Source organism: Somniosus microcephalus, unplaced genomic scaffold (assembly GCF_052327205.1).
Source record: "Somniosus microcephalus isolate GS21.2 unplaced genomic scaffold, FLI_Smic_1.0 unresolved_chr2, whole genome shotgun sequence".
Classification (NCBI taxonomy): domain Eukaryota; kingdom Metazoa; phylum Chordata; class Chondrichthyes; order Squaliformes; family Somniosidae; genus Somniosus; species Somniosus microcephalus.
This window is the reverse complement of record NW_028225180.1, coordinates 7,230,248-7,257,401: the sequence shown is the minus strand read 5'-3', so window position 1 is coordinate 7,257,401 and position 27,154 is coordinate 7,230,248. Positions and strand designations below refer to the sequence as shown.

General features: G+C 44.4%; 1 protein-coding gene across 4 annotated transcripts in view; it reads left to right on the top strand.

Moving 5' to 3' along the window:
* Positions 1-27,154, top strand: part of LOC147092063 (SWI/SNF-related matrix-associated actin-dependent regulator of chromatin subfamily B member 1-like) — a 160,954-nt gene that overhangs the window by 55,423 nt on the left and 78,377 nt on the right. For all 4 annotated transcript variants that reach the window (XM_085975803.1, XM_085975801.1, XM_085975800.1 and 1 more), the window contains exon 6: positions 23,086-23,252. In XM_085975803.1, the coding sequence (XP_085831929.1) occupies positions 23,086-23,252 (167 nt within the window). The remainder of the gene's footprint in view (positions 1-23,085; positions 23,253-27,154) is intronic.

The window sequence follows — 27,154 nt, the reverse complement described above, 5'->3', positions numbered from 1 at the left end:
TAGTCTAGTAACATAACCCTTACACGACTGTACCCTGGATTATTAGTCCAGTAACATAACCCCTACACGACTGTACCCTGGATTATTAGTCCAGTAACATAACCCCTACACTACTGTACCCTGGATTATTAGTCCAGTAACATAACCCCTACACTACTGTACACTGGATTATTAGTCCAGTAACATAACCCCTACACTACTGTACCCTGGATTATTAGTCCAGTAACATAACCCCTACACTACTGTACCCTGGATTATTAGTCCAGTAACATAACCCCTACACTACTGTACCCTGGATTATTAGTTCAGTAACATAACCCCTACACTACTGTACCCTGGATTATTAGTCCAGTAACATAACCCCTACACTACTGTACCCTGGATCATTAGTCCAGTAACATAACCCCTACACTACTGTACCCTGGATTATTAGTCCAGTAACATAACCCCTACACTACTGTACCCTGGATTATTAGTCCAGTAACATAACCCCTACACGACTGTACCCTGGATTATTAGTCCAGTAACATGACCCCTACACTACTGTATCCTGGATTATTAGTCCAGTAACATAACCCCTACACTACTGTACCCTGGATTATTAGTCCAGTAACATGACCCCTACACTACTGTACCCTGGATTATTAGTCCAGTAACATAACCCCTACACTACTGTACCCTGGATTATTAGTCCAGTAACATAACCCCTACACTACTGTATCCTGGATTATTAGTCCAGTAACATAACCCCTACACTACTGTACCCTGGATTATTAGTCCAGTAACATAACCCCTACACTACTGTACCCTGGATTATTAGTCCAGTAACATAACCCCTACACTACTGTACCCTGGATTATTAGTCCAGTAACATAACCCCTACACTACTGTACCCTGGATTATTAGTCCAGTAACATAACCCCTACACTACTGTACCCTGGATTATTAGTCCAGTAACATAACCCCTACACTACTGTACCCTGGATTATTAGTCCAGTAACATGACCCCTACACTACTGTACCCTGGATTATTAGTCCAGTAACATAACCCCTACACTACGGTACCCTGGATTATTAGTCCAGTAACATAACCCCTACACTACTGTACCCTGGATTATTAGTCCAGTAACATAACCCCTACACTACTGTACCCTGGATTATTAGTCCAGTAACATAACCCCTACACTACTGTACCCTGGATTATTAGTCCAGTAACATAACCCCTACACTACTGTACCCTGGATTATTAGTCCGGTAACATAACCCCTACACTACTGTACCCTGGATTATTAGTCCGGTAACATAACCCCTACACTACTGTACCCTGGATTATTAGTCCAGTAACATAACCCCTACACTACTGTACCCTGGATTATTAGTCCAGTAACATAACACCTACACTACTGTACCCTGGATTATTAGTCCAGTGACATAACCCCTACACTACTGTACCCTGGATTATTAGTCCAGTAACATAACCCCTACACTGCTGTACCCTGGATTATTAGTCCAGTAACATAATCCCTACACTACTGTACCCTGGATTATTAGTCCAGTAACATAACACCTACACTACTGTACCCTGGATTATTAGTCCAGTAACATAACCCCTACACTACTGTACCCTGGATTATTAGTCCAGTAACATAATCCCTACACTACTGTACCCTGGATTATTAGTCCAGTAACATAACACCTACACTACTGTACCCTGGATTATTAGTCCAGAGACATAACCCCTACACTACTGTACCCTGGATTATTAGTCCAGTAACATAACCCCTACACTACTGTACCCTGGATTATTAGTCCAGTGACATAACCCCTACACTACTGTACCCTGGATTATTAGTCCAGTAACATAACCCCTACACTACTGTACCCTGGATTATTAGTCCAGTAACATAACCCCTACACTACTGTACCCTGGATTATTAGTCCAGTGACATAACCCCTACACTACTGTACCCTGGATTATTAGTCCAGTAACATAACCCCTACACTACTGTACCCTGGATTATTAGTCCAGTAACATAATCCCTACACTACTGTACCCTGGATTATTAGTCCAGTAACATAACCCCTACACTACTGTACCCTGGATTATTAGTCCAGTAACATAACCCCTACACTACTGTACCCTGGATTATTAGTCCAGTAACATAACCCCTACACTACTGTACCCTGGATTATTAGTCCAGTAACATAACCCCTACACTACTGTACCCTGGATTATTAGTCCAGTAACATGACCCCTACACTACTGTACCCTGGATTATTAGTCCAGTAACATAACCCCTACACTACTGTACCCTGGATTATTAGTCCAGTAACATAACCCCTACACTACTGTACCCTGGATTATTAGCCCAGTAACATAACCCCTACACTAGAGTACCCTGGATTATTAGTCCAGTAACATAACCCCTACACTACTGTACCCTGGATTATTAGTCCAGTAACATAACCCCTACACTACTGTACCCTGGATTATTAGTCCAGTAACATAACCCCTACACTACTGTACCCTGGATTATTAGTCCAGTAACATAACCCCTACACTACTGTACCCTGGATTATTAGTCCGGTAACATAACCCCTACACTACTGTACCCTGGATTATTAGTCCGGTAACATAACCCCTACACTACTGTACCCTGGATTATTAGTCCAGTAACATAACCCCTACACTACTGTACCCTGGATTATTAGTCCAGTAACATAACACCTACACTACTGTACCCTGGATTATTAGTCCAGTGACATAACCCCTACACTACTGTACCCTGGATTATTAGTCCAGTAACATAACCCCTACACTGCTGTACCCTGGATTATTAGTCCAGTAACATAATCCCTACACTACTGTACCCTGGATTATTAGTCCAGTAACATAACACCTACACTACTGTACCCTGGATTATTAGTCCAGTAACATAACCCCTACACTACTGTACCCTGGATTATTAGTCCAGTAACATAATCCCTACACTACTGTACCCTGGATTATTAGTCCAGTAACATAACACCTACACTACTGTACCCTGGATTATTAGTCCAGTGACATAACCCCTACACTACTGTACCCTGGATTATTAGTCCAGTAACATAACCCCTACACTACTGTACCCTGGATTATTAGTCCAGTGACATAACCCCTACACTACTGTACCCTGGATTATTAGTCCAGTAACATAACCCCTACACTACTGTACCCTGGATTATTAGTCCAGTAACATAACCCCTACACTACTGTACCCTGGATTATTAGTCCAGTGACATAACCCCTACACTACTGTACCCTGGATTATTAGTCCAGTAACATAACCCCTACACTACTGTACCCTGGATTATTAGTCCAGCAACATAATCCCTACACTACTGTACCCTGGATTATTAGTCCAGTAACATAACCCCTACACTACTGTACCCTGGATTATTAGTCCAGTAACATAACCCCTACACTACTGTACCCTGGATTATTAGTCCAGTAACATAACCCCTACACTACTGTACCCTGGATTATTAGTCCAGTAACATAACCCCTACACTACTGTACCCTGGATTATTAGTCCAGTAACATAACCCCTACACTACTGTACCCTGGATTATTAGTCCAGTAACATAACCCCTACACTAGAGTACCCTGGATTATTAGTCCAGTAACATAACCCCTACACTACTGTACCCTGGATTATTAGTCCAGTAACATAACCCCTACACTACTGTACCCTGGATTATTAGTCCAGTAACATAACCCCTACACTACTGTACCCTGGATTATTAGTCCAGTAACATAACCCCTACACTACTGTACCCTGGATTATTAGTCCAGTAACATAACCCCTACACTACTGTACCCTGGATTATTAGTCCAGTAACATAACCCCTACACTACTGTACCCTGGATTATTAGTCCAGTAACATAACCCCTACACTACTGTACCCTGGATTATTAGTCCAGTAACATAACCCCTACACTACTGTACCCTGGATTATTAGTCCAGTAACATAACCCCTACACTACTGTACCCTGGATTATTAGTCCAGTAACATAACCCCTACACTACTGTACCCTGGATTATTAGTTCAGTAACATAACCCCTACACTACCGTACCCTGGATTATTAGTCCGGTAACATAACCCCTACACTACTGTACCCTGGATTATTAGTCCAGTAACATAACCCCTACACTACTGTACCCTGGATTATTAGTCCAGTAACATAACCCCTACACTACTGTACCCTGGATTATTAGTCCAGTAACATAACCCCCACACTACTGTACCCTGGATTATTAGTCCAGTAACATAACCCCTACACTACTGTACCCTGGATTATTAGTCCAGTAACATAACCCCTACACTACTGTACTCTGGATTATTAGTCCAGTAACATGACCCCTACACTACTGTACCCTGGATTATTAGTCCAGTGACATAACCCCCACACTACTGTACCCTGGATTATTAGTCCAGTGACATAACCCCTACACTACTGTACCCTGGATTATTAGTCCAGTAACATAACCCCTACACTACTGTACCCTGGATTATTAGTCCAGTAACATAACCCCTACACTACTGTACCCTGGATTATTAGTCCAGTGACATAACCCTTACACTACTGTACCCTGGATTATTAGTCCAGTAACATAACCCCTACACTACTGTACCCTGGATTATTAGTCCAGTAACATAATCCCTACACTACTGTACCCTGGATTATTAGTCCAGTAACATAACCCCTACACTACTGTACCCTGGATTATTAGTCCAGTAACATAACCCCTACACTACTGTACCCTGGATTATTAGTCCAGTAACATAACCCCTACACTACTGTACCCTGGATTATTAGTCCAGTAACATAACCCCTACACTACTGTACCCTGGATTATTAGTCCAGTAACATAACCCCTACACTACTGTACCCTGGATTATTAGTCCAGTAACATAACCCCTACACTAGAGTACCCTGGATTATTAGTCCAGTAACATAACCCCTACACTACTGTACCCTGGATTATTAGTCCAGTAACATAACCCCTACACTACTGTACCCTGGATTATTAGTCCAGTAACATAACCCCTACACTACTGTACCCTGGATTATTAGTCCAGTAACATAACCCCTACACTACTGTACCCTGGATTATTAGTCCAGTAACATAACCCCTACACTACTGTACCCTGGATTATTAGTCCAGTAACATAACCCCTACACTACTGTACCCTGGATTATTCGTCCAGTAACATAACCCCTACACTACTGTACCCTGGATTATTAGTCCAGTAACATAACCCCTACACTACTGTACCCTGGATTATTAGTCCAGTAACATAACCCCTACACTACTGTACCCTGGATTATTAGTCCAGTAACATAACCCCTACACTACTGTACCCTGGATTATTAGTTCAGTAACATAACCCCTACACTACCGTACCCTGGATTATTAGTCCGGTAACATAACCCCTACACTACTGTACCCTGGATTATTAGTCCAGTAACATAACCCCTACACTACTGTACCCTGGATTATTAGTCCAGTAACATAACCCCTACACTACTGTACCCTGGATTATTAGTCCAGTAACATAACCCCCACACTACTGTACCCTGGATTATTAGTCCAGTAACATAACCCCTACACGACTGTACCCTGGATTATTAGTCCAGTAACATAACCCCTACACTACTGTACTCTGGATTATTAGTCCAGTAACATGACCCCTACACTACTGTACCCTGGATTATTAGTCCAGTAACATAACCCCCACACTACTGTACCCTGGATTATTAGTCCAGTAACATAACCCCTACACTACTGTACCCTGGATTATTAGTCCAGTAACATGACCCCTACACTACTGTACCCTGGATTATTAGTCCAGTAACATAACCCCTACACTACTGTACCCTGGATTATTAGTCCAGTAACATAACCCCTACACTACTGTACTCTGGATTATTAGTCCAGTAACATGACCCCTACACTACTGTACCCTGGATTATTAGTCCAGTAACATAACCCCCACACTACTGTACCCTGGATTATTAGTCCAGTAACATAACCCCTACACTACTGTACCCTGGATTATTAGTCCAGTAACATAACCCCTACACTACTGTACCCTGGATTATTAGTCCAGTAACATAACCCCTACACTACTGTACTCTGGATTATTAGTCCAGTAACATGACCCCTGCACTACTGTACCCTGGATTATTAGTCCAGTAACATGACTCCTACACTACTGTACCCTGGATTATTAGTCCAGTAACATAACCCCTACACTACTGTACCCTGGATTATTAGTCCAGTAACATAACCCCTACACTACTGTACCCTGGATTATTAGTCCAGTAACATAACCCCTACACGACTGTACTCTGGATTATTAGTCCAGTAACATAACCCCTACACTACTGTACCCTGGATTATTAGTCCAGTAACATGACTCCTACACTACTGTACCCTGGATTATTAGTCCAGTAACATAACCCCTACACTACTGTACCCTGGATTATTAGTCCAGTAACATAACCACTACACAACTGTACCCTGGATTATTAGTCCAGTAACATAACCCCTACACTACCGTACCCTGGATCATTAGTCCAGTAACATAACCCCTACACTACTGTACCCTGGATTATTAGTCCAGTAACATAACCCCTACACTACTGTACCCTGGATTATTAGTCCAGTAACATAACCACTACACAACTGTACCCTGGATTATTAGTCCAGTAACATAACCCCTACACTACTGTACCCTGGATTATTAGTCCAGTAACATAACCCCTACACTACTGTACCCTGGATTATTAGTCCAGTAACATAACCCCTACACTACTGTACCCTGGATAATTAGTCCAGTAACATAACCCCTACACTACTGTACCCTGGATTATTAGTCCAGTAACATAACCCCTACACTACTGTACCCTGGATTATTAGTCCAGTAACATAACCCCTACACTACTGTACCCTGGATTATTAGTCCAGTAACATAACCACTACACTACTGTACCCTGGATTATTAGTCCAGTAACATAACCCCTACACTACTGTACCCTGGATTATTAGTCCAGTAACATAACCCCTACACTACTGTACCCTGGATTATTAGTCCAGTAACATAACCCCTACACTACTGTATCCTGGATTATTAGTCCAGTAACATAACCCCTACACTACTGTACCCTGGATTATTAGTCCAGTAACATAACCCCTACACTACTGTACCCTGGATTATTAGTCCAGTAACATAACCCCTACACTACTGTACCCTGAATTATTAGTCCAGTAACATAATCCCTACACTACTGTACCCTGGATTATTAGTCCAGTAACATAACCCCTACACTACTGTACCCTGGATTATTAGTCCAGTAACATGACCCCTACACTACTGTACCCTGGATTATTAGTCCAGTGACATTACCCCTACACTACTGTACCATGGATTATTAGTCCAGTAACATAACCCCTACACTACTGTACCCTGGATTATTAGTCTAGTAACATAACCCCTACACTACTGTACCATGGATTATTAGTCCAGTAACATAACCCCTACACTACTGTACCATGGATTATTAGTCCAGTAACATGACCCCTACACTACTGTACCCTGGATTATTAGTCCAGTAACATAACCCCTACACGACTGTACCCTGGATTATTAGTCTAGTAACATAACCCCTACACTACTGTACCCTGGATTATTAGTCCAGTAACATAACCCCTACACCACTGTACCATGGATTATTAGTCCAGTAACATGACCCCTACACTACTGTACCCTGGATTATTAGTCCAGTGACATAACCCCTACACTACTGTACCATGGATTATTAGTCCAGTAACATAACCCCTACACTACTGTACTCTGGATTATTAGTCCAGTAACATGACCCCTACACTGCTGTACCCTGGATTATTAGTGCAGTAACATAACCCCTACACTACTGTACCCTGGATTATTAGTCCAGTAACATAACCCCTACACTACTGTACCCTGGATTATTAGTCCAGTAACATAACCCCTACACTACTGTACCCTGGATTATTAGTCCAGTAACATGACCCCTACACTACTGTACCCTGGATTATTAGTCCAGTGACATAACCCCTACACTACTGTACCATGGATTATTAGTCCAGTAACATAACCCCTACACTGCTGTACCCTGGATTATTAGTGCAGTAACATAACCCCTACACTACTGTACCCTGGATTATTAGTCCAGTAACATAACCCCTACACTACTGTACCCTGGATTATTAGTCCAGTAACATAACCCCTACACTACCGTACCCTGGATTATTAGTCCAGTAACATAACCCCTACACTACTGTACCCTGGATTATTAGTCCAGTAACATAACCCCTACACTACTGTACCCTGGATTATTAGTCCAGTAACATAACCCCTACACTACTGTACCCTGGATTATTAGTCCAGTAACATGACCCCTACACTACTGTACCCTGGATTATTAGTCCAGTGACATAACCCCTACACTACTGTACCCTGGATTATTAGTCCAGTAACATAACCCCTACACTACTGTACCCTGGATTATTAGTCCAGTAACATAACCCCTACACTACTGTACCCTGGATTATTAGTCCAGTAACATGACCCCTACACTACTGTACCCTGGATTATTAGTCCAGTGACATAACCCCTACACTACTGTACCCTGGATTATTAGTCCAGTAACATAACCCCTACACTACTGTACCCTGGATTATTAGTCCAGTAACATAACCCCTACACTACTGTACCTTGGATTATTAGTCCAGTAACATAACCCCTACACCACTGTACCCTGGATTATTAGTCCAGTAACATAACCCCTACACTACTGTACCCTGGATTATTAGTCCAGTAACATGACCCCTACACTACTGTACCCTGGATTATTAGTCCAGTAACATAACCCCTACACTGCTGTACCCTGGATTATTAGTCCAGTAACATAACCCCGACACTACTGTACCCTGGATTATTAGTCCAGTGACATAACCCCTACACTACTGTACCCTGGATTATTAGTTCAGTAACATGACCCCTACACAACTGTACCCTGGATTATTAGTCCAGTAACATAACCCCTACACAACTGTACTCTGGATTATTAGTCCAGTAACATAACCCCTACACTACTGTACCCTGGATTATTAGTCCAGTAACATAACCCCTACACTACTGTACCCCGGATTATTAGTCCAGTAACATAACCCCTACACTACTGTACTCTGGATTATTAGTCCAGTAACATAACCCCTACACTACTGTACCCTGGATTATTAGTCCAGTAACATAACCCCTACACTACTGTACCCTGGATTATTAGTCCAGTAACATAACCCCTACACTACTGTACCCTGGATTATTAGTCCAGTAACATAGCCCCTACACTACTGTACCCTGGATTATTAGTCCAGTAACATGACCCCTACATTACTGTACCCTGGATTATTAGTCCAGGAACATAACCCCTACACTGCTGTACCCTGGATTATTAGTCCAGTAACATAACCCCTACACTACTGTACTCTGGATTATTAGTCCAGTAACATAACCCCTACACTACTGTACTCTGGATTATTAGTCCAGTAACATAACCCCTACACTACTGTACCCTGGATTATTAGTCCAGTAACATATCCCCTACACTACTGTACCCTGGATTATTAGTCCAGTAACATAACCCCTACACTGCACTACCCTGGATTATTAGTCCAGTGACATAACCCCTACACTACTGTACCCTGGATTATTAGTCCAGTAACATAACCCCTACACAACTGTACCCTGGATTATTAGTCCAGTAACATAACCCCTACACGACTGTACTCTGGATTATTAGTCCAGTAACATAACCCCTACACTACTGTACCCTGGATTATTAGTCCAGTAACATAACCCCTGCACTACTGTACTCTGGATTATTAGTCCAGTAACATAACCCCTACACTACTGTACCCTGGATTATTAGTCCAGTAACATAACCCCTACACTACTGTACCCTGAATTATTAGTCCAGTAACATAACCCCTACACTACTGTACCCTGGATTATTAGTCCAGTAACATAACCCCTACACTACTGTACCCTGGATTATTAGTCCAGTAACATGACCCCTACACTACTGTACCCTGGATTATTAGTCCAGTGACATTACCCCTACACTACTGTACCATGGATTATTAGTCCAGTAACATAACCCCTACACTACTGTACCCTGGATTATTAGTCTAGTAACATAACCCCTACACTACTGTACCATGGATTATTAGTCCAGTAACATAACCCCTACACTACTGTACCATGGATTATTAGTCCAGTAACATGACCCCTACACTACTGTACCCTGGATTATTAGTCCAGTAACATAACCCCTACACGACTGTACCCTGGATTATTAGTCTAGTAACATAACCCCTACACTACTGTACCCTGGATTATTAGTCCAGTAACATAACCCCTACACCACTGTACCATGGATTATTAGTCCAGTAACATGACCCCTACACTACTGTACCCTGGATTATTAGTCCAGTGACATAACCCCTACACTACTGTACCATGGATTATTAGTCCAGTAACATAACCCCTACACTACTGTACTCTGGATTATTAGTCCAGTAACATGACCCCTACACTGCTGTACCCTGGATTATTAGTGCAGTAACATAACCCCTACACTACTGTACCCTGGATTATTAGTCCAGTAACATAACCCCTACACTACTGTACCCTGGATTATTAGTCCAGTAACATAACCCCTACACTACTGTACCCTGGATTATTAGTCCAGTAACATGACCCCTACACTACTGTACCCTGGATTATTAGTCCAGTGACATAACCCCTACACTACTGTACCATGGATTATTAGTCCAGTAACATAACCCCTACACTGCTGTACCCTGGATTATTAGTGCAGTAACATAACCCCTACACTACTGTACCCTGGATTATTAGTCCAGTAACATAACCCCTACACTACTGTACCCTGGATTATTAGTCCAGTAACATAACCCCTACACTACCGTACCCTGGATTATTAGTCCAGTAACATAACCCCTACACTACTGTACCCTGGATTATTAGTCCAGTAACATAACCCCTACACTACTGTACCCTGGATTATTAGTCCAGTAACATAACCCCTACACTACTGTACCCTGGATTATTAGTCCAGTAACATGACCCCTACACTACTGTACCCTGGATTATTAGTCCAGTGACATAACCCCTACACTACTGTACCCTGGATTATTAGTCCAGTAACATAACCCCTACACTACTGTACCCTGGATTATTAGTCCAGTAACATAACCCCTACACTACTGTACCCTGGATTATTAGTCCAGTAACATGACCCCTACACTACTGTACCCTGGATTATTAGTCCAGTGACATAACCCCTACACTACTGTACCCTGGATTATTAGTCCAGTAACATAACCCCTACACTACTGTACCCTGGATTATTAGTCCAGTAACATAACCCCTACACTACTGTACCTTGGATTATTAGTCCAGTAACATAACCCCTACACCACTGTACCCTGGATTATTAGTCCAGTAACATAACCCCTACACTACTGTACCCTGGATTATTAGTCCAGTAACATGACCCCTACACTACTGTACCCTGGATTATTAGTCCAGTAACATAACCCCTACACTGCTGTACCCTGGATTATTAGTCCAGTAACATAACCCCGACACTACTGTACCCTGGATTATTAGTCCAGTGACATAACCCCTACACTACTGTACCCTGGATTATTAGTTCAGTAACATGACCCCTACACAACTGTACCCTGGATTATTAGTCCAGTAACATAACCCCTACACAACTGTACTCTGGATTATTAGTCCAGTAACATAACCCCTACACTACTGTACCCTGGATTATTAGTCCAGTAACATAACCCCTACACTACTGTACCCCGGATTATTAGTCCAGTAACATAACCCCTACACTACTGTACTCTGGATTATTAGTCCAGTAACATAACCCCTACACTACTGTACCCTGGATTATTAGTCCAGTAACATAACCCCTACACTACTGTACCCTGGATTATTAGTCCAGTAACATAACCCCTACACTACTGTACCCTGGATTATTAGTCCAGTAACATAGCCCCTACACTACTGTACCCTGGATTATTAGTCCAGTAACATGACCCCTACATTACTGTACCCTGGATTATTAGTCCAGGAACATAACCCCTACACTGCTGTACCCTGGATTATTAGTCCAGTAACATAACCCCTACACTACTGTACTCTGGATTATTAGTCCAGTAACATAACCCCTACACTACTGTACTCTGGATTATTAGTCCAGTAACATAACCCCTACACTACTGTACCCTGGATTATTAGTCCAGTAACATATCCCCTACACTACTGTACCCTGGATTATTAGTCCAGTAACATAACCCCTACACTGCACTACCCTGGATTATTAGTCCAGTGACATAACCCCTACACTACTGTACCCTGGATTATTAGTCCAGTAACATAACCCCTACACAACTGTACCCTGGATTATTAGTCCAGTAACATAACCCCTACACGACTGTACTCTGGATTATTAGTCCAGTAACATAACCCCTACACTACTGTACCCTGGATTATTAGTCCAGTAACATAACCCCTGCACTACTGTACTCTGGATTATTAGTCCAGTAACATAACCCCTACACTACTGTACGCTGGATTATTAGTCCAGTAACATAACCCCTACACTACTGTACCCTGGATTATTAGTCCAGTAACATAACCCCTACACTACTGTACCCTGGATTATTAGTCCAGTAACATAACCCCTACACTCCTGTACCCTGGATTATTAGTCCAGTAACATAACCCCTACACTACTGTACCCTGGATTATTAGTCCAGTAACATATCCCCTACACTACAGTACACTGGATTATTAGTCCAGTAACATGACCCCTACACTACTGTACCCTGGATTATTAGTCCAGTAACATAACCCCTACAATACTGTACCCTGGATTATTAGTCCAGTAACATAACCCCTACACTACTGTACCCTGGATTATTAGTCCAGTAACATAACCCCTACACTACTGTACGCTGGATTATTAGTCCAGTAACATAACCCCTACACTACTGTACCCTGGATTATTAGTCCAGTAACATAACCCCTACACTACTGTACCCTGGATTATTAGTCCAGTAACATAACCCCTACACTACTGTACCCTGGATTATTAGTCCAGTAACATATCCCCTACACTACAGTACACTGGATTATTAGTCCAGTAACATGACCCCTACACTACTGTACCCTGGATTATTAGTCCAGTAACATAACCCCTACAATACTGTACCCTGGATTATTAGCCCAGTAAAATAACCCCTACACTACTGTACCCTGGATTATTAGTCCAGTAACATAACCCCTACACTACTGTACCCTGGATTATTAGTCCAGTAACATAACCCCTACACTTCTGTACCCTGGATTATTAGTCCAGTAACATAGCCCCTACACTACTGTACCCTGGATTATTAGTCCAGTAACATGACCCCTACATTACTGTACCCTGCATTATTAGTCCAGGAACATAACCCCTACACTGCTGTACCCTGGATTATTAGTCCAGTAACATAACCCCTACACTACTGTACTCTGGATTATTAGTCCAGTAACATAACCCCTACACTACTGTACTCTGGATTATTAGTCCAGTAACATAACCCCTACACTACTGTACCCTGGATTATTAGTCCAGTAACATAACCCCTACACTACTGTACCCTGAATTATTAGTCCAGTAACATAACCCCTACACTGCTCTACCCTGGATTATTAGTCCAGTGACATAACCCCTACACTACTGTACCCTGGATTATTAGTCCAGTAACATAACCCCTACACTACTGTACCCTGGATTATTAGTCCAGTAACATAACCCCTACACGACTGTACTCTGGATTATTAGTCCAGTAACATAACCCCTACACTACTGTACCCTGGATTATTAGTCCAGTAACATAACCCCTACACTACTGTACTCTGGATTATTAGTCCAGTAACATAACCCCTACACTACTGTACGCTGGATTATTAGTCAAGTAACATAACCCCTACACTACTGTACCCTGGATTATTAGTCCAGTAACATAACCCCTACACTACTGTACCCTGGATTATTAGTCCAGTAACATAACCCCTACACTACTGTACCCTGGATTATTAGTCCAGTAACATAACCCCTACACTACTGTACCCTGGATTATTAGTCCAGTAACATATCCCCTACACTACAGTACACTGGATTATTAGTCCAGTAACATGACCCCTACACTACTGTACCCTGGATTATTAGTCCAGTAACATAACCCCTACAATACTGTACCCTGGATTATTAGTCCAGTAACATAACCCCTACACTACTGTACCCTGGATTATTAGTCCAGTAACATAACCCCTACACTACTGTACGCTGGATTATTAGTCCAGTAACATAACCCCTACACTACTGTACCCTGGATTATTAGTCCAGTAACATGAACGCTACACTACTGTACCCTGGATTATTAGTCCAGTAACATAACCCCTACACTACTGTACTCTGGATTATTAGTCTAGTAACATAACCCCTACACTACTGTACCCTGGATTATTAGTCCAGTAACATAACCCCTACACTACTGTACCCTGGATTATTAGTCCAGTAACATAACCCCTACACTACTGTACCCTGGATTATTAGTCCAGTAACATATCCCCTACACTACAGTACACTGGATTATTAGTCCAGTAACATGACCCCTACACTACTGTACCCTGGATTATTAGTCCAGTAACATAACCCCTACACTACTGTACCCTGGATTATTAGTCCAGTAACATAACCCCTACACTTCTGTACCCTGGATTATTAGTCCAGTAACATAACCCCTACACTACTGTACCCTGGATTATTAGTCCAGTAACATAACACTTACACTGCTGTACCTTGGATTATTAGTCCAGTAACATGACCCCTACACTACTGTACCCTGGATTATTAGTCCAGTAACACAACCCCGACACTACTGTACCCTGGATTATTAGTCCAGTAACATAACCCCTACACTACTGTACCCTGAATTATTAGTCCAGTAACATAACCCCTACACTGCTCTACCCTGGATTATTAGTCCAGTAACATAACCCCTACACTACTGTACCCTGGATTATTAGTCCAGTAACATGACCCCTACACTACTGTACCCTGGATTATTAGTCCAGTAACATAACCCCTACACTACTGTACTCTGGATTATTAGTCTAGTAACATAACCCCTACACTACTGTACCCTGGATTATTAGTCCAGTAACATAACCCCTACACTACTGTACCCTGGATTATTAGTCCAGTAACATAACCCCTACACTACTGTACCCTGGATTATTAGTCCAGTAACATATCCCCTACACTACAGTACACTGGATTATTAGTCCAGTAACATGACCCCTACACTACTGTACCCTGGATTATTAGTCCAGTAACATAACCCCTACACTACTGTACCCTGGATTATTAGTCCAGTAACATAACCCCTACACTTCTGTACCCTGGATTATTAGTCCAGTAACATAACCCCTACACTACTGTACCCTGGATTATTAGTCCAGTAACATAACACTTACACTGCTGTACCTTGGATTATTAGTCCAGTAACATGACCCCTACACTACTGTACCCTGGATTATTAGTCCAGTAACACAACCCCGACACTACTGTACCCTGGATTATTAGTCCAGTAACATAACCCCTACACTACTGTACCCTGGATTATTAGTCCAGTAACATAACCCCTACACTACTGTACCCTGGATTATTAGTCCAGTAACATAACCCCCACACTACTGTACCCTGGATTATTAGTCCAGTAACATAACCCCTACACTACTGTACCCTGGATTATTAGTCCAGTAACATAACCCCTACACTACTGTACCCTGGATTATTAGTCCAGTAACATGACCCCTACACTACTGTACCCTGGATTATTAGTCCAGTAACATAACGCCTACACTACTGTACCCTGGATTATTAGTCCAGTAACATAACCCCTACACTACTGTACCCTGGATTATTAGTCCAGTAACATAACCCCTACACAACTGTACTCTGGATTATTAGTCCAGTAACATAACCCCTACACTACTGTACCCTGGATTATTAGTCCAGTAACATAACCCCTACACTACTGTACTCCGGATTATTAGTCCAGTAACATAACCCCTACACTACTGTACCCTGGATTATTAGTCCAGTAACATAACCCCTACACTACTGTACCCTGGATTATTAGTCCAGTAACATAACCCCTACACTACTGTACCCTGGATTATTAGTCCAGTAACATAACCCCTACACTACTGTACCCTGGATTATTAGCCCAGTAACATAACCCCTACACGACTGTACCCTGGATTATTAGTCCAGTAACATAACCCCGACACTACTGTACCCTGGATTATTAGTCCAGTAACATAACCCCTACACTACTGTACCCTGGATTATTAGTCCAGTAACATAACCTCTACACTACTGTACCCTGGATTATTAGCCCAGTAACATAACCCCTACACGACTGTACCCTGGATTATTAGTCCAGTAACATAACCCCTACACTACTGTACCCTGGATTATTAGCCCAGTAGCATGACCCCTACATTACTGTACACTGGATTATTAGTCCAGTAACATAACCCCTACACTGCTGTACCCTGGATTATTAGTCCAGTAACATAACCCCTACACTACTGTACCCTGGATTATTAGTCCAGTAACATAACCCCTACACTGCTCTACCCTGGATTATTAGTCCAGTGACATAACCCCTACACTACTGTACCCTGGATTATTAGTCCAGTAACATAACCCCTACACTACTGTACCCTGGATTATTAGTCCAGTAACATAACCCCTACACGACTGTACTCTGGATTATTAGTCCAGTAACATAACCCCTACACTACTGTACCCTGGATTATTAGTCCAGTAACATAACCCCTACACTACTGTACCCTGGATTATTAGTCCAGTAACATAACCCCTACACTACTGTACCCTGGATTATTAGTCCAGTAACATAACCCCTACACTACTGTACGCTGGATTATTAGTCCAGTAACATAACCCCTACACTACTGTACCCTGGATTATTAGTCCAGTAACATAACCCCTACACTACTGTACCCTGGATTATTAGTCCAGTAACATAACCCCTACACTACTGTACCCTGGATTATTAGTCCAGTAACATATCCCCTACACTACAGTACACTGGTTTATTAGTCCAGTAACATGACCCCTACACTACTGTACCCTGGATTATTAGTCCAGTAACATAACCCCTACAATACTGTACCCTGGATTATTAGCCCAGTAAAATAACCCCTACACTACTGTACCCTGGATTATTAGTCCAGTAACATAACCCCTACAATACTGTACCCTGGATTATTAGCCCAGTAAAATAACCCCTACACTACTGTACTCTGGATTGTTAGTCCAGTAACATAACCCTTACACTACTGTACCCTGGATTATTAGTCCAGTAACATAACCCCTACACTACTGTACCCTGGATTATTAGTCCAGTAACATAACCCCTACACTTCTGTACCCTGGATTATTAGTCCAGTAACATAACCCCTACACTACTGTACCCTGGATTATTAGTCCAGTAACATAACACTTACACTACTGTACCTTGGATTATTAGTCCAGTAACATGACCCCTACACTACTGTACCCTGGATTATTAGTCCAGTAACACAACCCCTACACAACTGTACCCTGGATTATTAGTCCAGTAACATAACCCCTACACTACTGTACCCTGGATTATTAGTCCAGTAACATAACCCCTACACTGCTCTACCCTGGATTATTAGTCCAGTGACATAACCCCTACACTACTGTACCCTGGATTATTAGTCCAGTAACATAACCCCTACACTACTGTACCCTGGATTATTAGTCCAGTAACATAACCCCTACACGACTGTACTCTGGATTATTAGTCCAGTAACATAACCCCTACACTACTGTACCCTGGATTATTAGTCCAGTAACATAACCCCTACACTACTGTACCCTGGATTATTAGTCCAGTAACATAACCCCTACACTACTGTACCCTGGATTATTAGTCCAGTAACATAACCCCTACACTACTGTACGCTGGATTATTAGTCCAGTAACATAACCCCTACACTACTGTACCCTGGATTATTAGTCCAGTAACATAACCCCTACACTACTGTACCCTGGATTATTAGTCCAGTAACATAACCCCTACACTACTGTACCCTGGATTATTAGTCCAGTAACATATCCCCTACACTACAGTACACTGGTTTATTAGTCCAGTAACATGACCCCTACACTACTGTACCCTGGATTATTAGTCCAGTAACATAACCCCTACAATACTGTACCCTGGATTATTAGCCCAGTAAAATAACCCCTACACTACTGTACCCTGGATTATTAGTCCAGTAACATAACCCCTACAATACTGTACCCTGGATTATTAGCCCAGTAAAATAACCCCTACACTACTGTACTCTGGATTGTTAGTCCAGTAACATAACCCTTACACTACTGTACCCTGGATTATTAGTCCAGTAACATAACCCCTACACTACTGTACCCTGGATTATTAGTCCAGTAACATAACCCCTACACTTCTGTACCCTGGATTATTAGTCCAGTAACATAACCCCTACACTACTGTACCCTGGATTATTAGTCCAGTAACATAACACTTACACTACTGTACCTTGGATTATTAGTCCAGTAACATGACCCCTACACTACTGTACCCTGGATTATTAGTCCAGTAACACAACCCCTACACAACTGTACCCTGGATTATTAGTCCAGTAACATAACCCCTACACTACTGTACCCTGGATTATTAGTCCAGTAACATAACCCCTACACTACTGTACCCTGGATTATTAGTCCAGTAACATAACCCCCACACTACTGTACCCTGGATTATTAGTCCAGTAACATAACCCCTACACTACTGTACCCTGGATTATTAGTCCAGTAACATAACCCCTACACTACTGTACCCTGGATTATTAGTCCAGTAACATGACCCCTACACTACTGTACCCTGGATTATTAGTCCAGTAACATAACCCCTACACTACTGTACCCTGGATTATTAGTCCAGTAACATAACCCCTGCACTACTGTACCCTGGATTATTAGTCCAGTAACATAACCCCTACACAACTGTACTCTGGATTATTAGTCCAGTAACATAACCCCTACACTTCTGTACCCTGGATTATTAGTCCAGTAACATAACCCCTACACTACTGTACCCCGGATTATTAGTCCAGTAACATAACCCCTACACTACTGTACTCTGGATTATTAGTCCAGTAACATAACCCCTACACTACTGTACCCTGGATTATTAGTCCAGTAACATAACCCCTACACTACTGTACCCTGGATTATTAGTCCAGTAACATAACCCCTACACTACTGTACCCTGGATTATTAGTCCAGTAACATAAACCCTACACTACTGTACCCTGGATTATTAGCCCAGTAACATAACCCCTACACGACTGTACCCTGGATTATTAGTCCAGTAACATAACCCCTACACTACTGTACCCTGGATTATTAGTCCAGTAACATAACCCCTACACTACTGTACCCTGGATTATTAGTCCAGTAACATAACCTGTACACTACTGTACCCTGGATTATTAGCCCAGTAACATAACCCCTACACGACTGTACCCTGGATTATTAGTCCAGTAACATAACCCCTACACTACTGTACCCTGGATTATTAGCCCAGTAGCATGACCCCTACATTACTGTACCCTGGATTATTAGTCCAGTAACATAACCCCTACACTGCTGTACCCTGGATTATTAGTCCAGTAACATAACCCCTACACTACTGTACCCTGGATTATTAGTCCAGTAACATAACCCCTACACTACTGTACTCTGGATTATTAGTCCAGTAACATAACCCCTACACTACTGTACTCTGGATTATTAGTCCAGTAACATAACCCCTACACTACTGTACCCTGGATTATTAGTCCAGTAACATAACCCCTACACTACTGTACCCTGGATTATTAGTCCAGTTACATAACCTCTACACTACTGTACCCTGGATTATTAGTCCAGTAACATAACCCCTACACTACTGCACCCTGGATTATTAGTCCAGTAACATGACCCCTACATTACTGTACCCTGGATTATTAGTCCAGTAACATAACCCCTACACCACTGTACCCTGGATTATTAGTCCAGTAACATAACCCCTACACTACTGTACCCTGGATTATTAGTCCAGTAACATAACCCCTACACTGCTGTACTCTGGATTATTAGTCCAGTAACATAACCCCTACACTACTGCACCCTGGATTATTAGTCCAGTAACATAACCCCTACACTACTGTACCCTGGATTATTAGTCCAGTAACATAACCCCTACACTACTGTACTCTGGATTATTAGTCCAGTAACATAACCCCTACACTACTGTACACTGGATTATTAGTCCAGTAACATAACCCCTACACTACTGTACCCTGGATTATTAGTCCAGCAACATAACCCCTACACTGCTGTACCCTGGATTATTAGTCCAGTAACATAACCCCTACACTACTGTACCCTGGATTATTAGTCCAGTAACATAACCCCTACACTACTGTACCCTGGATTATTAGACCAGTAACATAACCCCTACACTACTGTACCCTGGATTATTAGTCCAGCAACATAACCACTACACTACTGTACCCTGGATTATTAGTCCAGCAACATAACCACTACACTACTGTACCCTGGATTATTAGTCCACTAACATAACCCCTACATTACTGTACCCTGGATCATTAGTCCAGTAACATGACCCCTACACTACTGTACTCTGGATTATTAGTCCAGTAACATAACCCCTTCACTACTGTACCCTGGATTATTAGTCCAGTAACATGACCCCTACATGACTGTACCCTGGATTATTAGTCCAGTAACATAACCCCTACACTACTGTACCCTGGATTATTAGTCCAGTGACATAACCCCTACACTACTGTACTCTGGATTATTAGTCCAGTAACATAACCCCTACACTAATGTACCCTGGATTATTAGTCCAGTAACATAACCCCTACACTACTGTACCCTGGATTATTAGTCCAGTAACATAACCCCTACACTACTGTACCCTGGATTATTAGTCCAGTAACAAAATCCCTACACTGCTGTACCCTGGATTATTAGTCCAGTAACATAACCCCTACACTACTGTACCCTCGATTATTAGTCCAGTAACATAACCCCTACACTACTGTACCCTGGATTATTAGTCCAGTAACATAACCCCTACACTACTGTACCCTGGATTATTAGTCCAGTAACATGACCCCTACACTACTGTACCCTGGATTATTAGTCCAGTAACATAACCCCTACACTACTGTACCCTGGATTATTAGTCCAGTAACATGACACCTACACTACTGTACCCTGGATTATTAGTCCAGTAACATAACCCCTACACTACTGTACCCTGGATTATTAGTCCAGTAACATAACCCCTACACTACTGTACCCTGGATTATTAGTCCAGTAACATAACCCCTACACTACTGTACCCTGAATTATTAGTCCAGTAACATAACCCCTACACTACTGTACCCTGGATTATTAGTCCAGTAACATAACCCCTACACTACTGTACCTTGGATTATTAGTCCAGTAACATAACCCCTACACTACTGTACCCTGGATTATTAGTCCAGTAACATAACCACTACACTACTGTACCCTGGATTATTAGTCCAGTAACATAACCCCTACACTACTGTACCCTGGATTATTAGTCCAGTAACATAACCTCTACACTACTGTACCCTGGATTATTAGTCCAGTAACATAACCCCTACACTACTGTACACTGGATTATTAGTCCAGTAACATAACCCCTACACTACTGTACCCTGGATTATTAGTCCAGTAACATGACCCCTACACTACTGTACCCCGGATTATTAGTCCAGTAACATAACCCCTACACTACTGCACCCTGGATTATTAGTCCAGTCACATAACCCCTACACTACTGTACCCTGGATTATTAGTCCAGTAACATAACCCCTACACTACTGCACCCTGGATTATTAGTCCAGTCACATAACCCCTACACTACTGTACCCTGGATTATTAGTCCAGTAACATAACACCTACACTACTGTACCCTGGATTATTAGTCCAATAACATAACCCCTACACTACTGTACCCTGGATTATTAGTCCTGTAGCATAACCCCTACACGACTGTACACTGGATTATTAGTCCAGTAACATAACCGCTACACTACTGTACCCTGGATTATTAGTCCAGTAACATGACCCCTGCACTACTGTACCCTGGATTATTAGTCCAGTAACATTACCCCTACACTCCTGTACCCTGGATTATTAGTCCAGTAACATAACCGCTACACTACTGTACCCTGGATTATTAGTCCAGTAACATGACCCCTACACTACTGTACCCTGGATTATTAGTCCAGTAACATAACCCCTACACTTCTGTACCCTGGATTATCAGTCCAGTAACATGACCCCTACACTACTGTACCCTGGATTATTAGTCCAGTAACATTACCCCTACACTACTGTACCCTGGATTATTAGTCCAGTAACATAACCCCTACACTACTGTACCCTGGATTATTAGTCCAGTAACATGACCGCTGTACCACACCGGGTGTGAGATCAGCTCACTCAGCATGGGCCGGGAATGGAGCCTGGGCCTTTCCTGCTCAGTGTTTGTGTGTGTGGGGCTCCGTCCCACACCGAGGGAGGATGGGTGGGGGGTTTGCGGTTGAGCGTATCGGAAGATTCTCGCGTCGAGTAACTTTATCTCCAGTCTCCGGTCGCCCTCGCTCGCCATTCCCCTTTGACCCGTGTCCTTTGTCTGCCGCAGAGAAACTGATCTCACCCGAGATGTTCGCCGAGATCCTGTGCGACGACCTGGATTTGAACCCGTTGAACTTCGTGCCAGCCGTGGCCTCGGCCATACGGCAGCAGGTGGAGTCCTACCCCATGGACAGCATCCTGGAGGACCAGACTGACCAGAGAGTCATCATCAAGGCAAGTTCCCCCCATCTCCACCTCTACCGGGAACCGTAGCCTAGTGGTTATGTCACTGGACTAGTAATCCAGTGGCGTAGACTTATGATCTGGAGACAATGAGTTAAAATCCCACCCTGGGAGCTGTGGAATTTAAATTCAGTTAATTAAATAACCATGAAACTGCCGGATTGTTTTATTCGGGAAGGAAATCTGCCGTCCTTACCCGGTCTGGCCGATGTGTGACTCCAGGCCCACAGCAATCGTGGTTGACTCTTAACTGCCCTCTGAAATGGCCCAGCAAGCCGCTCAGTTTGTACCAGACCGCTACGAAAAACTGCAGCAGTTGAAGAAGGCGGCTCCCCACCACCTTCTCAAGGGCGATTAGGGATGGGCAATAAATGCTGGCCTTGCCAGCGACGCCCACATCCCATGAACGAATGAAGACCTTCTGACGCATTTCAACCCATCTCATTGCTCCGATCGGACGGCGGCGGGAAGGGGGTGGGGGGAGGGGGCTGGAAATTCCCGTGGCTGCCATTTTGTTTCTGATGCACTATCAACAACACCAAAGACTACGAGTTGAACTTATACGAAGTAGGCTTTTATTGACTAAGAACTGGAGCATGCCTCTGCTAGTGGATCCATCCTAAGAGCTCCCGGGGGAAGGGTGGTGAGTCACCTTTATACCCGGGCTTAGGGGTGGAGCCAGGGGCGTAGACATGCCCGGACCTGTACAGAGTTAACAGTGGTTTACCACACAGACATGTACAGAGTTAGCAGTGGTTTACCACATTCACCCCTCGTTTAAAAAAGAGTCCGGCGGGGTGAAGTGTTTCAAAAGTTCGTATACGAAAGTCTCTCCGGGGGTCTTGTCTGCCGTAATGATCTTCGTGGTGCCGGTTGCGGCGGTTCTTTGCCCGCGGCCGCTTCTCGCGTGGGACGGAGCACTGGCGTGTCGTCCTCGCGGGGTAGGGATGGCACCGGCATGTCGTCAGTTCGTGGTAGACACCCCGGTGGTGCGTCGTGGGTAGTGGTGGTGGGTGGAGGTAGTGGATGGTGATCGATGGTGTTTCGGGTTGTACCGGAGGGTGCGAGGTCTCGAATTGAGACTGTGTCCTCCCGCCCGTCAGGATACGCCACGTAGGCGTACTGTGGGTTGGCGTGGAGGAGGTGAACCTTTTCGACCAGGGGGTCCGTCTTATGGCTCCTCACGTGTTTCCTGAGCAGGACGGGTCCCGGAGACGTCAGCCATGGCGGTAGTGATGTCCCCGAGGTGGATTTCCTGGGGAAGACGAACATCTTCTCATGAGGGGTGGCGTTTGTGGCAGTACAGAGCAGTGATCGTATGGAGTGGAGCGCATCGGGGAGGACATCTTGCCAGCGGGAGATTGGGAGGCCCTTGGATTTTAGGGCGAGCATGGCGGTCTTCCACACCGTTGCGTTCTCCCTCTCTACCTGTCCGTTACCCCGGGGGTTGTAGCTGGTAGTCCTGCTCGTGGCTATGCCCTTCTCGAGCAGGTACTGGCACAGCTCGTCGCTCATGAACGACGAGCCCCTGTCGCTGTGGATGTAATTGGGGAAGCCAAATATGGCGAACAGGTCGTTGAGGCACCTGATGACTGTGGCGCTGGTCATGTCCGGGCAGGGGATGGCAAAGGGGAAACGGGAGTACTCGTCAATAATATTGAGGAAGTACGTGTTGCGGTCAGAGGAGGGAAGGGGCCCCTTGAAGTCGACGCTGAGACGTTCGAAGGGGCGGGTGGCTTTAATCAGATGTGCCCTGTCTGGCCTATAAAAATGCGGTTTGCATTCGGCGCAGACCTGGCAGTTCCTGGTCATGGTCCTGACCTCCTCGATGGAGTAAGGCAGGTTGCGAGCTTTAATAAAATGGAAGAACCTGGTGACCCCTGGGTGGCAGAGATCATTGTGGAGGGTCCGTAGCCTATCGACTTGTGCGTTGGCACATGTCCCATGGGATAGGGCGTCTGGGGACTCATTAAGTTTCCCGGGCCGGTATAAGATATTGTAGTTATAGGTGGATAACTCGATCCTCCACCGCAATATCTTATCATTTTTGATTTTCCCCCTTTGTCTGTTGTTAAACATAAATGCTACTGACCGTTGGTCATTGAGCAGGGTGAAACGTTTACCGGCCAGGTAATGCCTCCAGTGCCGTACAGCCTCCACTATCGCCTGGGCCTCCTTCTCGACTGAGGAGTGTCGAATTTCGGGGCCCTGGAGGGTCCGTGAAAATAAGGCCACGGGTCTCCCCGCCTGGTTAAGGGTTGCGGCTAGGGCGAAGTCGGATGCATCGCTCTCCACTTGCGTGCATTGTGGCCTTCGCAATGTCCTCTTTTATGAGGGTGAAGGCCGCACGGGCCTCTGCCGTCAGGGGGAAGGAGGTTGACTTGATGAGGGGCCGGGCTTTGTCCGCACAGTTGGGCACCCACTGGGCGTAGTAAGAGAAGAACCCTAGGCATCTCTTCAGGGCTTTTAGGCAGTGGGGGAGGGGTAGTTCCAGGAGGGGGCGCATTCGGTCGGGGTCGGGGCCGATGACTCCGTTTTCCACCACGCGAATCTGAATAGCGAGGCGCGCGGTGCGGAACATACATTTTTCTCTGTTGTATGTCAGATTCAGCCGTTGGGCCGTACGGAGGAATTTTTCTAGGTTGGCGTCGTGGTCATGCCGGTCATGGCCGCAGATGGTGACGTTGTCTAGATAGGGGAAGGTGGCCTGCAGCGCGTTCTGGTCAACCATCCGGTCCATCTCCCTTTGGAAGACCGAGACCCCGTTGGTGACGCCGAAGGGGACTCGGAGGAAGTGGTAGAGGCGACCGTCGGCCTCGAAGGCCGTGTACTGGCGGTCCTCAGGTCTGATGGGGAGCTGGTGGTATGCCGACTTCAGATCAATCGTCGAGAATACCCGGTATTGTGCTATCTGGGTGACCATGTCAGATATGCGGGGAAGTGGGTATGCGTCTAATTGCGTGTATCGATTGATCGTCTGGCTGTAATCAATAACCAGGCGCTGTTTTTCGCCGGTCTTCACTATCACCATTTGGGCTCGCCATGGGCTGGTGCTGCCCTCGATAATCCCTTCCCTCAGGAGTCTTTCTACTTCTGATTTAATAAAGCTCCTATCCCCGGCACTGTACCGCCTGCTTTTAGTAGCAATTGGCTTGCAGTCTTTGGCGAGGTTAGCGAACAACGGGGGGGGTTTGACCTTCAGGGTGGACAGGCTGCATACTTTGCGTGGCGCCGTGTTTAAATTCTGCCGGCTGCAGACTGTAAGTGGGGGCAGGGGCCCGCCCTATGCCACCGTGACGCTCTCCAGATGGCACTGGAAGTCTAATCCTAGCAGTACGGGAGCGCAGAGCTGTGGCAGGACGAGGAATTTAAAATCTCTGTACTCCACGCCGTTCCCTGTCAGAGTCGCGACACAGTAGCCGCCGACGTCTGCCGTATGGGACTTTGAGGCCATAAAGACCTGGTGGCGTGTGGGCATAACCGATAGGGAGTAGCGTCGCACCGTGTCGGGGTGGATGAAGCTCTCCGTGCTTCCGCAGTCGAAAAGGCAATTTGTGGCATGGCCATTTACCTTTACGTTCACCATGGACCTGGCTAGTTGATGGGGCCTAGATTGGTCCAGGGTGATGGAGGCCATCGTCGAGGTCGGTGGGTCGCTGTAGTATTCGCCCGCGCCGGGGGCCTGGTCCCGAAATGGTGTCCAAGGTGGCGGCTCCCCCGCGGCTGGTGGTGCCCAAAATGGCGGCCCGCACGGCTCACACGTGGTTGGTGGGGTCCAAAATGGCGGCCTGCACGGTTCACACGCGGCGCTGCTGGAATTGGGGGTCGATTTCGCCCTGCACACTCTCGCGTAGTGGCCTTTCTTGCCGCATTTGGAGCAGGTCGCGTCCTTT